Genomic DNA, 16,127 nt, shown 5'->3' on the forward strand with positions numbered 1-16,127 from the left:
AAGTAAGATTAATGGGCTTGTAGTTTCCTGGGTCTTCTTTTGTGCCTCCTCTTTTGGATGTAGCTATAAATAATCAGGGAGCAGGTAGGTATCATGCATGCAAAGCTCCCTCTCAGGATGACTGGAACAGAGGAAGTCAATAATCAATGAAAATTTATAAACAATGGCTGCTAACTCTGTATCTTCAAAAAACTAAAGATTACTTACAAGAGTGGAATAGGCCTCTGTGATGGACTGAAAGCCCCCAGACACACTACAGGACATTGCCAGAACTTCGTTTATTTCACAGATATACACATCAGCAAAAGAAAACCCTAAAAACCCCAAACAAACAACTTCCTCCAGTAAAATCCATAAACAGCTCTAATTTCAGATACAAACATAACAAAATAAGAATAACTTGAACCTAAGTCCTGATTTTTAAAATTGATTGCCAATTTTTGGACAATCTATTGGTTCCTGAACTTCAGCACCTTTACCAGGACCAGCTTCCTGATCCTCAGAGAGGGCAGGAGATCCCACTTAATATACGGGACCTCAGTTGCCCTGCTCAAGTACTACTGCCATCACTGCGCTAGCTCTACAAAATTTCTAGCAGGGACCACAGGTGGAAACCATCTCTCCCCACTGACTCACAGGAAGGACACAATTGCAGCATTTATCTTCCTTCTGAATGGATAAGGAATAAGAGTGTTCTGACTCGGTGGCAATGCCTTCCATGTCACGTGTCCCACAAACACAGAACACACTAGCTTGTTGTTTCGTTGGTACATGTCGAAATATACTCTCAGATATACAGTTATGGTTTACCTTACCACATGAAAAACACCCCAGCCATTTGGCACAGACTTACATGAAGGAAATGCCACAGAAAAAAAGGTAAACTCTTCCTGAGCAGACCTTAAACTCTTGAGTCATTCTAATGACAAGTTGGGTTTCCTGCAACAGTTTGAAAGACAGCAGAAAAACATCAGAAAGCATTACCACCTTCACGATTTCAACATGGCTCACACTAATGCACTTTAGGAATGGATACAACTAAAAAACGAGGTGAAAAGGTGAGTTTCTCATGAGTTTGATCATTAACACTGATCTACATAAGAAGATTGCAAAGAAGTATTACTGTAAGACAGCTGCAAAACACTGAATTCAATATATATATCCCAGATATTTCAACATACCATGGAAAAAGATCTTGAACAAGGCTTGCATTATACCTGAAATAGTTTAGGAATATTCAAGGTTTAGGCTTAGTTACTTCAGCCCTCATTATCCAATGATAAATACTTACATGAGCTGTTAGTTTGATGCAACACATATTGACTCAGTTCACAACACTGCTAATCAAGGATATGACTGTTTATCTTCCACCTAAATGTACAGGAATCTTACTATATCGGAAAAATGAAAAACAACACTAACTCATTAAATTTATTTGGTTAAGGAAAAAAGAAAACTGGGGCAGCATCTCTCTTAAAAATAAACATTACATTAGCATTTTTTCAGACTGGGTTTGAGAACTATGTATTTTCAACTTGCTTCTTTAAGCAACATAAACAGAACAGACCAGAATGATTTTACTATTATGGCTGCAGTAATATCATACAGTTAACACATGTGTCTACTATAAAACAGCAGCTCTAAGAGAGGAAAAAAGGGACACCTTGTCTAAATTTCCAGTTTTATTAGTCTTCCCCTCTAAGAAAGAAAAGTCCTTATCAGCTATATTCTCTTTGACTGAGCAACTGAAACTTTAAACTCAGCTTGAGGAAATTATTCTGTCAGTGTCATTAACTTACTGTTAACGGCATTTTCCTTCAAATCCAAAATGTTAAGGAATGTTTTAGATATGAAATGGGAAGTCATCTCTTCACTGCAGTGAAATTCTGAGACATCAGCAGAAGGGATACCTGGAACCCTTTATATTTGCTTCAGAAACCAAATGCTTTCAGCCAACTCCACAATTTCTTACTGTTAATTGTTTTATAATAGCCATTACCAATTTCTAATTTAACAGTTCCCCAGCACCCTCAATTTTCTTCTGAGCTCTAATAATTTTTCCAAAGAGTTCAAAATATATTTTTCCTGAGCATGGATAATATTCCTAATAGGACTGCAGTGAAGATAAATATGTAAAAACAGAATAGAGATTAACTTCATAAATAGCCCTTTCTATCATGCTACAGACACTGTTACAAGCTCATTTCTTTCACAATAGGACAACTTTCCCAGCTCACTGATCAATCAATGCTAACAGCAGAATTGTTTTCTCAGTGATGGAATTATATTTTAGAAACAACTGGTTGGGTTTGCAGTGCAACTGCTCAAGTCAGGTGAAGTGACAAGCAGGCAGGGAAAGGAGTTTATAACCATTGTGACAATCAAATATGACATCTCCTAGGCAATCTCATACAATAAAAAAAGCCCTGAATTTGTAAAGAACAGGCCAAGACAAAAAAATTGAGCTGAAGTGACGAACAGGATAAGAAGAGAGGTTTTCACAGGAAAGAAAGAGGCTCATGTGAGAAGATTCAGCGGTAAAACAGGTGAATAAAGATGCTTGGCTATGGAAATTAATTTTGATACATGAATACATAGGGTGGAATGGCAACAGTCAGAGGGTGTTCTGTTACATGGGCATAGGCTATAGGGGTACAAACGAAGCTAATTACTGTCATTTGCAACTTACCATTTGTCAACTAAGTCCTACGAGTAACTGTACACACGCTTCGCAGGAAGCAAAGATGACTAGCCAAGACCAACCTGAACCATCACAGTGGTTTGGGGGACAGTTTTACAAGATTAAGTTTGGCAACACAACTTCTAATGCTCTTGCACATGGGCAAAGGCCCCTGTTCTCTTCCCTTCCAAGATACCTCCTTTCAGTACCTTGCCCCAGGAACTTCTTATTTTTAATTTGCTCTATAGCTAACTTTGTGCTTTCCAGACTCCTCCATACACAACTACAATCAAATTTTTTTGAAGAGGGAAAAAATGTGGAGAGTTTTCTGCTGTTTTAGCAAGTCCAAGTGGTTCAGGGAACAGCCCAATGAGTGACTCCGCCAGTGCAAAGCTAAGGGAGGGCTCTGGGATACTTTCCACTTTTGGTGGCAGTAAGCTATTAAGTTGATTCAACTGCTCCCTTCACTAATCACTTCAATTCCAAGGGTCTCTGCATATCCAGAAGCTTGTTTTTCCACCATATGTATTTAACTGCCTAATAAAAGTTATTAACTTTCTTATAATCCTTTTCTCACAGACCTTTGCAAAGTTACAACATCATGAATGGTATCAGAAAAAAAGTTTAGGTTAGGTCCACAAAATCTCAGAGCAAAATGAAAAGCCTGTGTGAAGAAAGCTGAATAATTATGGAGAGGGATCACAAGGTCACATGATCCACAGTCAGTACAATCTTTTTTGTTCGGTGTGGTGAGTTGACCATGGCTGGACACCAGGTACCCTTCAAAGCCACTCTATCACTCTCCTCCTCAGCTGGACAGGGGAGAGAAAATAAAGCAAAAGGCTCATGAGTTAAATACAGGGAGAGATAACTCACTAATTACCCTCATGGGCAAAACAGACTCAACTTGGGGAAAATTAACTTAATATATTACCAATGGGCCAGAGTAGGCTAATAAGAAATAAAACCAAATCTTAAAAACACTTTCCCCCCACCCCTCCTTCCTCCCCAGGCTCAACTCCACTCCCAATTTTCTCCACTGCCTCCCCGCCAGCAGCGCAGGGGGATGGGGAATGGGGGTTGCGGTCAGTGCATCGCACGTTGTCTCTGCTGCTCCTTCCTCCTCAGGAGGAGGACTCCTCACTCTTCCCCTGCTCCAGCGTGGGGTCCCTCCCACGGGAGACAGTCCTCCACAGACTTCTCCAACGTGAGTCCTTCCCACGGGCTGTGGTTCCCTCACAGACTGCTCCAGCGTGGGTCCCCCACGGGGTCCCAAGTCCTCCCAGAAAACCTGCTCCAGCATGGGCTCCCCTCTCCACGGGGCCACAGGTCCTGCCAGGAGCCTGCTCCAGTGTGGGCTTCCCACGGGGTCACAGCCTCCTTTGGACACCCCCCTGCTACGGCGTGGGGTCCTCCCCGGGCTGCCGGTGGATATCTGCTCCACCGTGGACCTCCCTGGGCTGCAGGGGGACAGCCTGCCTCACCATGGTCTTCACCACGGGCTGCAGGGGAATCTCTGCTCCGGCACCTGGAGCATCTCCTCCCCCTCCTTCTTCACTGACCTGGGGGTCTGCAGGGTTGTTTCTCTTACATGTTCTCACTCCTCCCTCTGGCTGCCGTTTCTGTCTGTCCCAGCAACTTTTCTTCCTTCTTAACTATGTTCTCCCAGAGGCGCTACCACTATCGCTGATGGGCTCAGCCTCGGCTGGCGGCAGGTCCGTCTTAGAGCCGGCTGCTGTTGGCTCTGTTGGACACAGGGGAAGCTTCTAGCAGTTTCTCTCAGAAGCCATCCCTGTAGCCCTCCCCCCCACCTGCTACCAAAACCTTGCCATGCAAACTCAATACATACAGTAATGCAGCTAAGCTTGGGAGAAGAAAAAAAAAAAGCTAGAATATTGAAGAGTAAGGGATAATAGCAGACTGACAAACAGCACTCGGCTGAATCAGAACTGCAGAAGGTAGCTCAATATCTCTTCACATTGGTCCCCAGCTTGCCTTTAAATACTATTTTAAGTATGTCAGACTCAGTGAGGTCAGTTGATGGCTCTGGTTGTTTTAGTTTGAGGGATTTTTGTGTTTTCCCTCAGGTAACTGATACTGACTGCCAGTAGAGGCTTGTTACTTTCTAGATGAGAGAACAGCATAAACTAAAATACAATTTCCTAACTCCAGTGGGAAAAATCTAGGAGGCACGTATGACACATTGGTGGGATCCAAATGTACTTCAACCAGCTCCATGCCGGGCCATTGGAGAGCTATGAAGTTTAGAGTGCTAGCATTACAAAACGGGACTGCTCATCTGTTAGCAAAGCTTGTAAGACACATCTCTGAATTTCCAACGTGGAAAGTCTCAGTCAAGTGGCACAGATATAAGCAACAACCAAGCCTGAGAAAGGTAAACTTTTACTATTAATGATAATGTGCAAAAAGGTTATAGAAGCCAGTGGAACTTTCTGCTCCAACATGTCTCAAGTGCAGGCATCTGCCTCTGACGTGGCCACTCCAGGCTCTCCTTAGAGTTAACAGAAAAGAATAGGTGCTTTTAGAATAGGAGTCATCCAATCTATTCTAAACGTTTACTTTAGGGTAAAGCGAGGCACACTGCAGAAGTGCTGATTTCTAACGTTTTCTATAAAGGCAACATAAGGCAACTTACTGAGCTGAAGGTATCTACATCGCATTAAATGAAAACCACCCACAGATTTCAAGGAGAAATGCAGATCTATGACACAAAAACCGTTTTAAAACTGAATGTCAAAGTCTTCTGTAATATCATATAATTTTTAGGGCAGTCATTTCACATCTTAGAAAAATACCATGCTTGGTATGCAGATCACAGAATCAGGTTACTCTTGGACAAGAGTTCTGGCTTTATCTACCCAAAACCTTCCCTCAGTATCCTCTTTCTTTTGCGAGGTACTGGGAACCCCTCCCTGTTCCAGTAAGCATGACAGCCTGTTGATAGCGGATCCCTCGGGACTTCTCTGAGAACTTGTCAGCAAAAGTAATTTCTAATGAGCATCTCAGTAATCAAACTCTTCACATTTTGGTTTTATTTAGATACTCTCAATTTATCAAAAGCAATAAAAAGTTGAATTTTAATGTTCCTGAATTAAAACTGGCATGGGTGTTTTAAATGTGTTTCTTCTTTTTTACTTTTACATTAAAACACTGTGAACATCTGCAGAAGGTACATGCTTAAGTGATAATTCTGTAGCACCACGCTCAAAAGCCAAAGCAAAAAAGGAACTTAACTGTTTGGGTTTTTTTGAATAATAACAAGCTTACAGTGTCAGGAGGTCCTGGCTCACCATTTGGGGTCCACAGATAAGAGGCCACTCAAATTCTTGTATTCAGTTCTTTGACAGTCAGGAGACCTTACTAATATGTGGTCTGTGGCTGTCATTCATTTGCTTTGTAATGTAGTTTTCCTGTCTTGGTCTACATATCAAATTTAATTCTTCCCTAAGTTCACTCAGAAGTTCAAAACAAACCTCCCAAATAGAAATTATACAAAGTATAAACTACCTTTTTTTTTTTTTTTTTTAAATAAGCCCTTACTCTACTACTCATTTTAAAAATCTCTTATTTTTGTTAATGGAGGCCTAGCGGGCATTAAGAAATAGCTGGAAATTCCCAAAGTAAGCTTTACATTTCTGAAACTGGGATGGAGCAGAGGGATCTGCCTCTACCCTCTGCAGCACATACTTGCTGTTCTTTGCTGGATGAAGTTCCCAAGCACCACAAATATCCAAACCAGGTGGACAAAGAATTGTGGGCAAAATTAAACAGCAAAACAACTTCAAGTATTTGTTTCAACTACCTTACTTCTCATACCTGCAAAAGCTTAATGCAAGTACACAAAAGCAGCTCTGTTCAACAGCTAGGAATTCAATGCTTTCTGCTTCTCAATTTTCATACCTCTGCTTCAAAGTAGGGTGGATGGGGTAGGATCAGTAATCAGGCTTACAAGTCATCAGCATTTCACAGTACAAAGACTAATGCTATGAAACAAAATTTCCCAGCCAGAAAATAAATGGTGAATGCTTAGAAAACAAAATTTCCTTATTAGGGTGGTGGTAAAATTGAGGGACTTGTCATCAGAGGAAAATGTAGCCCTGCAATTTCAGGATTAGAATATGAATTAGAGCATTCTCTAGATGCCAAGCTATTAGCTCCTGGGTCAAAGACAAAAAGGTCCTCTCTGTTCAAGATTTTTGTGCTCAAAAAAGTCTTAGCAGCATCCGCTTTCTGTTGTCCGACAAGGCTGGGTTCTGAAGACTTGTGTGAACTTATGCTGAAAAACAGCAGGATATAAGACTTTCCATATTAATCATGAGGATTAGAGACAGTAATGCCAGGCACAGCTAATAGATTTGGGAATGCAGAAACACTTCAAGTTAGAGCTGCACTCAAAAATCACTAGATAATGGTCGGATCTGTATAGGAGGCAGAGTCTCCTTTTTTTAAACTCACCACTAGTAGGTGTAAGCGGGTGTCATCTCTGGCTCTGAGAATGGAGAATAGGATAGAAGATGAATAAAGAAAAATGAAGCAAAGACTGAAAAATTGTGAGAAATCAGCCATATCATCATTATTTCCTCTTAACGCACACAGCCACGCATGCACGCAGCCATTTATAATTGCTTTATCAATACAAGCTTTGCTGACCATTTTAAATCCAACCTATGCCTTAAAACAGGTAGCATACGTGCTCAGAAGACAAATATTCACTTGAGCAGGAAAACATAAGACCAATTCAAAAAGAGCAGATCATACATTTTTAACCTCATAGCACGGCAGGAAAATGCTTTAAACCTGTAGCAAGTCAATGAGAAATCTTCCCTACTGGTAAGCACAATAGCAGCCATCCATTTCAATAGAAGTTTATCAGCAGTGAAACCTGACCGAGATAAATGACGAAGCTGTTGAGCCACAGCCTGCTTCTGCCTGCTGCAGGCTGCCAGATAAAATGGGAACAAAAGCTCCCTGCTGTACCCCCTACCAGTCTCCATTAACCCCTGCTGATGCTTTATTATCGTCTGGGGGCTCCAAAACAGCATAGCATGAATCAGTGTGTAAAAAATAAATAATAAAAGCTCATATGTAGCATAAACAAACGAGAAACATAGCTTACAAGAAACACTAATTTTGGTAGTGCTGCAATTAAATAATGGTCCTGAGGAATTCCACATACTAGGAAAAAAAAGCACAACATATGTAAAATCATGTATGAAAAGCTATTTAAAAGGCAATAAAGTGCAAATACACAAACATTTTTCTCCTGCTTTTACCCCTCCTCCCAAATACACACAAACACATACAAGCAAAGCAGGGACCAGGCATATATTCTGATGTCCAACTTGAAGTTTCATCTTTTGACCCTGTCACAAATATCCTCTTTGTTGCGCCGCCTCCAGTGTCCTTTCTCCAAAGGTAAGTTTAAAACATTTACTGAAGGTCAAAGCATCTTCTACTAAACCGATACAAAAAATGGATGGGAAAGGTAGGGAAAGTGTTACAAATCTCCTCAGGATTCATGGTTGCCATAGGAGAGAAAGGCAGTGGGAGGAAAAGGTAAGACTTGAAATGTTAGTAATATTTTAGCTATCATAGATTTAGATAGTGTCATTGCAGCCTGAGATTTCTGTAGCCTACCGTAACAAAGTCAATCTCTCCTAAAATATTACAGAGAGGCCACACAAGATTCGCTAAGATTCATCAGTAAAGAAACTCAGCACTACATTTGCATTACTTAGCACACTGGAGGCGGGGGGTGTCTACTAAAGTAGATTAGATTCTACTAGTAAAGCAGATCAGTAGATAGACTGAACCACTCTCTTGGATGAACACACCCTCTTCGTCCTATAGAGCATTTCCATGCTTTATTAATTACAGAAGCTGTATTGAACTCGGACACTGATCTATCACTATCAAAGGTCATTGATTTTCAACCCATTTCTGCCCCTCTGAAGTGCAGTTAGCAAGCAGCAATATATACATCTAAGGAAGAACATGAAGTTTTTCCTAAAGCTAACGCAACAAGCTAACAGAAGAAAGACTCCCCAAACCTTCAAGGAATAGAATAGCCTCAACACAGGAAAAGAGAGAGGCTGTACGGGTTCAATGCAAAGGTCCACCCACCCCAGTATCCTGTTTCAGAAAATAATCAAAACTTACACTTACAAAATAGCATAATAAAGCAAACATGTACTGAAATTTTTCAAGAAGATTCATTCTACAGCAATTTACAGTGCAGCGATTTGTGGTTCAGAAGGCAATTCCATTTTCTAGTAAACGGCAGTGGAATTCCCTTTCACAGACTTACCCAGTCTTCCCAGTAACACATGTAAGCTTTTAACGTCCACAACAATTTCCGCAACTTACCACACGCTGTTTGAAGAACCTTCTGCCTTTGTTTGTTCTGCACCCATCACCTGCCAGTATTATTTATGAATGCCAATTTCTTCTATCAAAAAAGGTGTGTGTGTGTGTTTAAGTCCTGGACACCTTATGCATAATTTTCTTGATTTTACAGATCTCTGTCACATACCCCCAATTAATACCTTCTGCAATAAAAAAACCCCAAACAAACAAACCCAAACCCTCAAACAAAACTAAAATCCAAAAACACCAAAGAAAAACTGTGGGAGAATTTCTTCTCTGTTGCTTTAAAGGTTTTAGCCAGGCTTTTTCAAGATTTTCTGCGTGCTGATAAGAGTTAACGAATTTTAACTTTTTATAAAAAGCAGCAGAAGTAAAATCATAACTCTAATACTTGCCTCATAGGAAAAAAAAACCCTAGTAATTCTGAAACCTTAAGATGATAAATCTTCTCTGATGCCCTGCATAGATGTTACATGACAACCTGGAACAAACTCATTCTGCTGGCTCACATTGGTTTAAAAACAATGAAATGGAAATTGTCCCAGCAGACTTTGTGCCAGATCAGATATCTTCTGTCCTGCCACAGACATTGTAATGTTGGCATAAACATTATATCATGTGTTCTAGCCAGTCTGACAGAATTGCAGCAGTGAGCTCATGCCTGATCTAGATGAAAATTTCTACCAAAATGATCCAACACTGAACAGAAACATTATTAATGAATATGGAACGGTGGTCTGAGTAAGACTGAAGTGCATGAAGAAATCCCAATGTTTTGGCAAGCATGAGAGTGGAGAATGCCTAACTTTCCTTTTGCAAAATACATTCCAGTCCAAGACAGTATGAGGGCTAAAGTGCTCAATCTGTTATAAATAAATCTCTAAGCATAGCTAAGACTTTTTCCCCTCTTTTCTCAGAGCTGGTATAAAGTTAGGTGAATTATAGACTATAAATCTTGTTTTCAGGACAAAGAAAACCTGTGCTCCCTCAGGCTCTCCCAAGGAGTGTTTCAAAGCAACTCACCTTGCAGGACTGGAGTTACTTTGACTCTGAAGGAGAACAAACAGTTATGTGACCTTCCAGCACAATACTGTAAGTTCATATACTGAAGTTATAAATAAATAAATAAAACAATTTCGTAAGGCTAGAGAAGATACTGTACCTAATATGATAAGTGCTGAAAATTATTTGCAATGGTAAGGAATCACTAAGGAAAGCTATAATTCATCAAAAGAAAGGTAAATCTACCAGGTTATAGCAAAGGTAGATGGTGCTACTGTGCACCAGGTAGTAGCCAAGTCTTCTGCTTCTAGATAAACTTCTGCCTTTTGATAATAAACTGAACAAATACTGAACAATACCATTTTCTCAAAGACTGACAGAGAGATAATAAATGTCAAGTTTGTTCCATAAATGTTATGTAACAAAATAAACACAAGATTTTTCAATGCAGGAGAGAAGAAAAATGGCACTTCTCCACCCCGCTATTAGAAGTTTCAGCACAACATACCAGAAAGAAAGAAAAATCTATCCCCTCGCTGGAACCCTAATAAAACAAGGGAGATGCAAAGTACAGAGGATTTGTGGGAGTACAAATAATTATACATGAAATGAGATTTATTTCTTTAAAATATGTTCTACTAGCATCTAAGCTGAGCAGTGCAGAGAATGAAAGATAAATTTTTTAACCTACAAACATCACTCCCAGTAAAAAGCTTTTTTTCCTGATGACCTAAGAACTGACTTATTTAAGAAATCCTTGTCATGCATTCTTAAAAAGAGGGATCTACTACATGGATATCATTTCCATTTTACACACAGAAAAATCAGGGAAGAGTAGCAAGTAACTTGTCCAAAGACAGAGAGGAAACTGAATTGTTTCTTAAAGCACAAATCAACTATTATCCCACTGCCCTTTTGGGCTATATCAGAATTTGAACACCTAGAAAAGCAGAGTAACTACACTCTGTAACTCCACGGAATTAAAAATGCAGGTGCAATTACAAACCTCTATTTTGTCCGTTTTGGCATCTCCCCAGTATATTTTGCTTTCTGCATAATCCAATGCCAGACCATTTGGCCAGCCAAGCGAGGTATTCACCAGCACAATTCTGTCTGAGCCGTCTAACGCTGCCCTCTCGATCTTTGGGATTTCTCCCCAGTCAGTCCAGTACATGTACCTGCAAAGGAAACAAAATCTTACGAACTCTTATAAATCCAAACTTTCAATATTCACATAGCTTTTTCTGGACTATTGTTCCCCAAAACAACACTGCACACAGAAAAGGACATTTCTAAGGCAAATGTGTTTCCTTAACCAAGTAAGGGTGCCTAAACCATTCAGAAAACATTGACATATAAACATGCTGTCCCTTTACACAAAACTCCTGTATCAGTCTGCTCAGCAAGACAACATCATCAGTTCTATTAGCTAGAATAAACAGATTCAAACAGTTCCCCAAAATATTTTTAAACAGGAGAATAAAACATAAAGACATATAAGATGACTACCCAGGTGGTCAAAATAGAGCAGTAGTCCCTGTGCCTCAAAGTCTTAACTTTCAAAGAATCCCAGTATTTTCTTTTTGAAGGCTCAGAAGTTTATCATTGCATCCCATTATCTGCATACAGGTAGACAGAGGCATCTTCTTTACTGACTAATATTTAAAAAAAAAGCTCACAAACAGCTCCTCACCCAACCATGGGATCCAGCACGATAGCTCTGGGCTCTTCCAGGTCTTCTGATATTAAGATTTTTCTCATGGTCCCATTAAGCCTTGTAACTTCAATACGGTCTGTGCCAGTGTCAGTCCAATACAGATTTCGGGCAACCCAGTCCACAGCAATGCCATCAGGATGTGCGATCTGTGCTGTGACAACAAACTGACTACCTGACCCATCGATGAACGAGCGGCGAATGGCCCTAACTTCATCGTCGGTCCAATAGATGTATCCTTCCAGAGGATCAAAGTCAATGGCAATGGCATGACGGATGTCCTCCAGTGGCAAAACAATGTCTGTGAAATCTGGGGTGTCTAAGGAAATTCGCCTCAAATCTGTCCGGCGGGCTAGAAGCAGCAGTTCAGTGGCACCTACATGAACAATGCAAAACCACAACTGTCTTACAAACACTGTGCATTAAGCCTGTTAAATAGTGAACGTGATTCTGTACCATTTAGTACAAGCTAGTCTAGCTACCTTGATTTCACAGGACCTAACCAAACTGATGGGCACCAGCAGACAATTCCACTTAAAGGCTTCAAACGTGAGGTTATTCCTCTGCAGAACAAGTCAGATGTGTTTATAGAGAAAATTCAGTGGTCATGTCATGTCCTTGTCCAAAACGTATTATGTTGGACATGTTTTCTATCCATATCATTCCCTCCAAAGGTACTGAAATGGATATGCAGTGACTATGCTGCTATTTTATGAAAATCAACAGATGGCCTGCAGCCTCTTAGATGAAAAATTAATTATATAAATAAATAATTTACTGACTGTTTGCTGTTGTTGGTATAGGGGACAATCATGACAAACAAGCTGCGTGTTTCAACAACACTCTTAGAAGGGGGAAAAAAAAAAGTAACAGAATGCCACAACTAAGTTTCTCCTTTGAGAAACTCCTATTGGAGGAATCAGATGTGCAGCTTGCAATGCAGATGATGTTTTCTTGTAGGGCAATGCAAGCTGTTTAATGGTACACGTGCTGGGCATCTGATCAATGACAGATATATTTATTGTCTATTCTAATTAATTCTCATTTCATTTTCTATTCCATGTCACTACATTTCAATGTAATTAAGGATAAACAACCACCACACCCCATTCCAATAAATTGGCTTATCAGTTTGGAGTCTCAAGGAAGATAAGAGCAGCTCAGGCCTCAGGGAAGCCTCAGCTAAGGTGAAAAATGTGTGCATCCTCAATGCAGGGAAAGCGTGTTGCAATGGCTTCCCTCAAATAGTGAGGGAAAAGGGTTTGGCATGGACTGATGTAGGTGTGAGGACAGGGCAGGGCAAGGGGCGGGATGGGTGGGGAAGGTTTAGGAAAATAAATGCATCAACATCGCAGAGAAAAAGAGCCATCGCCAAGCCACCACATTCTGTCCATGGGTTACAGAGGTATAAATAAGGGCTAGATGACTGAAAGAGCAACAACTAAAGCAAGTAGGTTGCTGATGAAAAAGGAATTTTGGTGTCTGATGCCAAATTTCTTTTTTAAAAAGTCAGTAATTGTTGGTGCTAGATGAAACCTCACTGCATGCCAAAGTTTGGAGAGATGCCAAAGCAGCCATTGCTTAATTTACAGCAAGTTTAACACATCAAAAACATCTAAGACTCTTTCACAGTGCTGCAAGAAACAGCACCTTTCAACAAGTGAAGTTGAGAATATTATTACAAGTGTTCCTGATTGGTAGTCCAAAATGGATTAAGATCAGCTTTGGAATCCTCTGTCCTAAAACACCTTGTGTTCAGAAACACATGTACACACTACTTAATTGTTCTTCTAGTGAATAACTCTTATGCATTAATTTGTAACAGGAATGGGGAACCTGTAATTACATCTCTATGGATCCTTCAAAATAATGTAAAGCATGTGATATAGTAAATGGAAAACAGGCATGTTAGATTTTTTTTTTTATATATAATTACAGAAGCAACTAATCTTGTCACAGCAGTCTGTATGTACATCTGTATTTGTTGCTACTAAGTATATTAAACAATTCAGCATCAAGACCCCAGCATTCAGCTGCATTATGGTCATATAAAGTATTAATACATAACTAATCCCAATAATTTAGGTTCAAGTAAGAAAAAAATCCATAGTACTTTCTTACCAACTTCACAGTCATTTATGCAACTTACCTTTTAAACAAAAGTATGACAGTAATATTAAAAAACCCAAACAATAATACCTTTTTAGCGTTATCTAGTAAAACTAAGGTTGAGCAAATGCACTAACCTCAGATTTCTAAACAGTTAGAAAGCGATATATGGTCTACCATATACAGAAAAAGTGTAAGGCATAATTTTAAAATAATTTGTGTGCTCTAGCTGAAGTTGACAGTCATTTTGAAGAACCAATGCCAGGTCCCCAGAAAGACTGGGTTGAGTACAACCATGCCTTTGCTGAAACTCACCCTTAAAATTGACCAATTGACCTTCCAATTCTTCTCAAAGACAACCCATTTCAACAGCTTCACTATCCTGCTTTCGGGTTGCAACGCTTTTGTTTAGTCAAATAACCCACTGTGTCTAAGCTTTAATTCAGCATCGGGAAATGACTGGCTTTCAGCTAACCCATGTTGCACTCTGGATCCCTGTGCTAAGAATTTCATGGTCTTCATCTGGGGGCTTGGCTAACATTCCAGCTCCCAATCAAATACAACTCCCCACCCCTCCAATCAAGCAATAAAAAGTTTAAAGCTTACTTTAGAGCTATTACCCACGCATTTGTAAACTGACACCTCAGCTGCTTAGTTAGACACCAGTCATTCTGTTCAGGAAAAAGAGAAGCATCTCACCTCAAGGCAGGTTGAGGGAAAGATCACTCTGAATGCCTTCAGGTTTGTCCTGACAATAGCAAAAACAGCAAATGCAAGAGCTGGGCACATTTATGGACTGATCCCATTACCACCTTGATAGCAGTCAAGGAAAAAAGGTAGTCTCAAAGCCAAAACAATTCGCTTGTGGCAAACACCAGCTGTACAACGTTGACCTTGCTAGGCACTGATCACCACTCAGTCAGAAGACTGCTCAAGGTACTCAAGGTTGCCAGGACATAACAGAATCAAGCAATTTTGTTCACTTCTATTCCGAAGACCAGTTATGCAAAAGCTAAAATGTGACAGCAGGCTCTCCAGGCTTCTTCACTCTGCCTCTCCAAGAAAAACCCTGCCTCTAATGATGAGCGTGATGGAGAACACCACGGGCATGGAATCATATTTCAAAAAAAGAATGAAAAGGCAGGAAAAGACAATGCAGGTTGCATGCTAGCGTAACTTTTTTTTTCTTTTCAATTTATCAGCACTTACTGGGAGACTGGAATGAGCCACGAACATATATAACACCTCAAACCTCAACTGGCTTAAACGCTTCCAAAAGGTGTACCGAGGCTGCAACCAGAGCTCTGACTTCAGCATGCAAATGCAGACCCGAGGCAGTTTTTCCTCTAGACACCTCAGTCTGCACACACAGGGATGAAGTGGCCTAGACAAACACGGGATTTGGAACAGAGTTTACTGCCCACGCTGCTGTCTTCTCTCCAACTACTGGTTATCTCTACTGCACAGAACACAAGCATGCCTGTAAACAAAAGTGCATCTTGAATACAGTGCTGGGTTTGAGGGCACAGACCAGCAGGTATGCCAGGGTGTGTGCCCATAGCCTCCAAACCACCGTGCACAAAGTTCCCAGGCAAACACTTGCAGGCAGAGTAAGCACACGGCTGTCCCATACTTAAATTCAGGTTCTTCTGCCTACCCTCCATGTTGGTCTCCCACACAATTCTAAGTGATCTTAGCAACCTGTAATTTATTTAAATAAAACCTTCCCCAAACTATTCGAATTGGGGACCAAGCTCAAGATTCTTTTTAGCAGTGCCTCAAGTCACGGGGTATTCAGGATAGTTAGCAATTTTTCTAAAATCAGGTCCCTTACTTAAGATGTCTAAATATGGACATAAAAGCTTTACTCCAGACTCTTATTTTTGAGAGCTTTAGCCTACTTTTATTAAGCACTTTGAAATCTGGGATTACAAGCTCATGGATGGTGCATTACATTAGTCCTGGAACTAATACTTTCCTCACAAAGTCACTATTAAAAATCAAAATAATTTAAATCTATGTGCTAGCTGAAGTCAGGGGAAGGGGGAAAAAGAAGAAACAGAGCAAGCATCCAGATACGTGCAACGGCATAGCTTTAAAGTCCAATGTCTAATGCCCTGCTAACCTTTTCAATTAATTACATCTTCTCAATGATATACAGGCCTCACTCATCTGTAAGTTATTGAACTTTAAAACCATCAGTGGTTGCTGAGGCTACTATAGCTACACAGACAC

The 16,127-nt window shown here is 40.3% G+C and overlaps 1 protein-coding gene across 3 annotated transcripts in view; it reads right to left on the reverse strand.

Annotated features, from left to right (window-relative positions):
• LRP6 (low density lipoprotein receptor-related protein 6) overlaps nucleotides 1-16,127 on the reverse strand; it is a 109,097-nt gene that overhangs the window by 38,597 nt on the left and 54,373 nt on the right. For all 3 annotated transcript variants that reach the window (XM_010575302.1, XM_010575303.1, XM_010575301.1), the window contains 2 exons: nucleotides 11,763-12,159; nucleotides 11,076-11,247 (listed from right to left, as the gene is read on the reverse strand). In XM_010575302.1, the coding sequence (XP_010573604.1) occupies nucleotides 11,076-11,247; nucleotides 11,763-12,159 (569 nt within the window). The remainder of the gene's footprint in view (nucleotides 1-11,075; nucleotides 11,248-11,762; nucleotides 12,160-16,127) is intronic.

Source organism: Haliaeetus leucocephalus, unplaced genomic scaffold (genome assembly GCF_000737465.1).
Source record: "Haliaeetus leucocephalus isolate CR32 unplaced genomic scaffold, Haliaeetus_leucocephalus-4.0 Scaffold473, whole genome shotgun sequence".
Lineage (NCBI taxonomy): Eukaryota > Metazoa > Chordata > Aves > Accipitriformes > Accipitridae > Haliaeetus > Haliaeetus leucocephalus.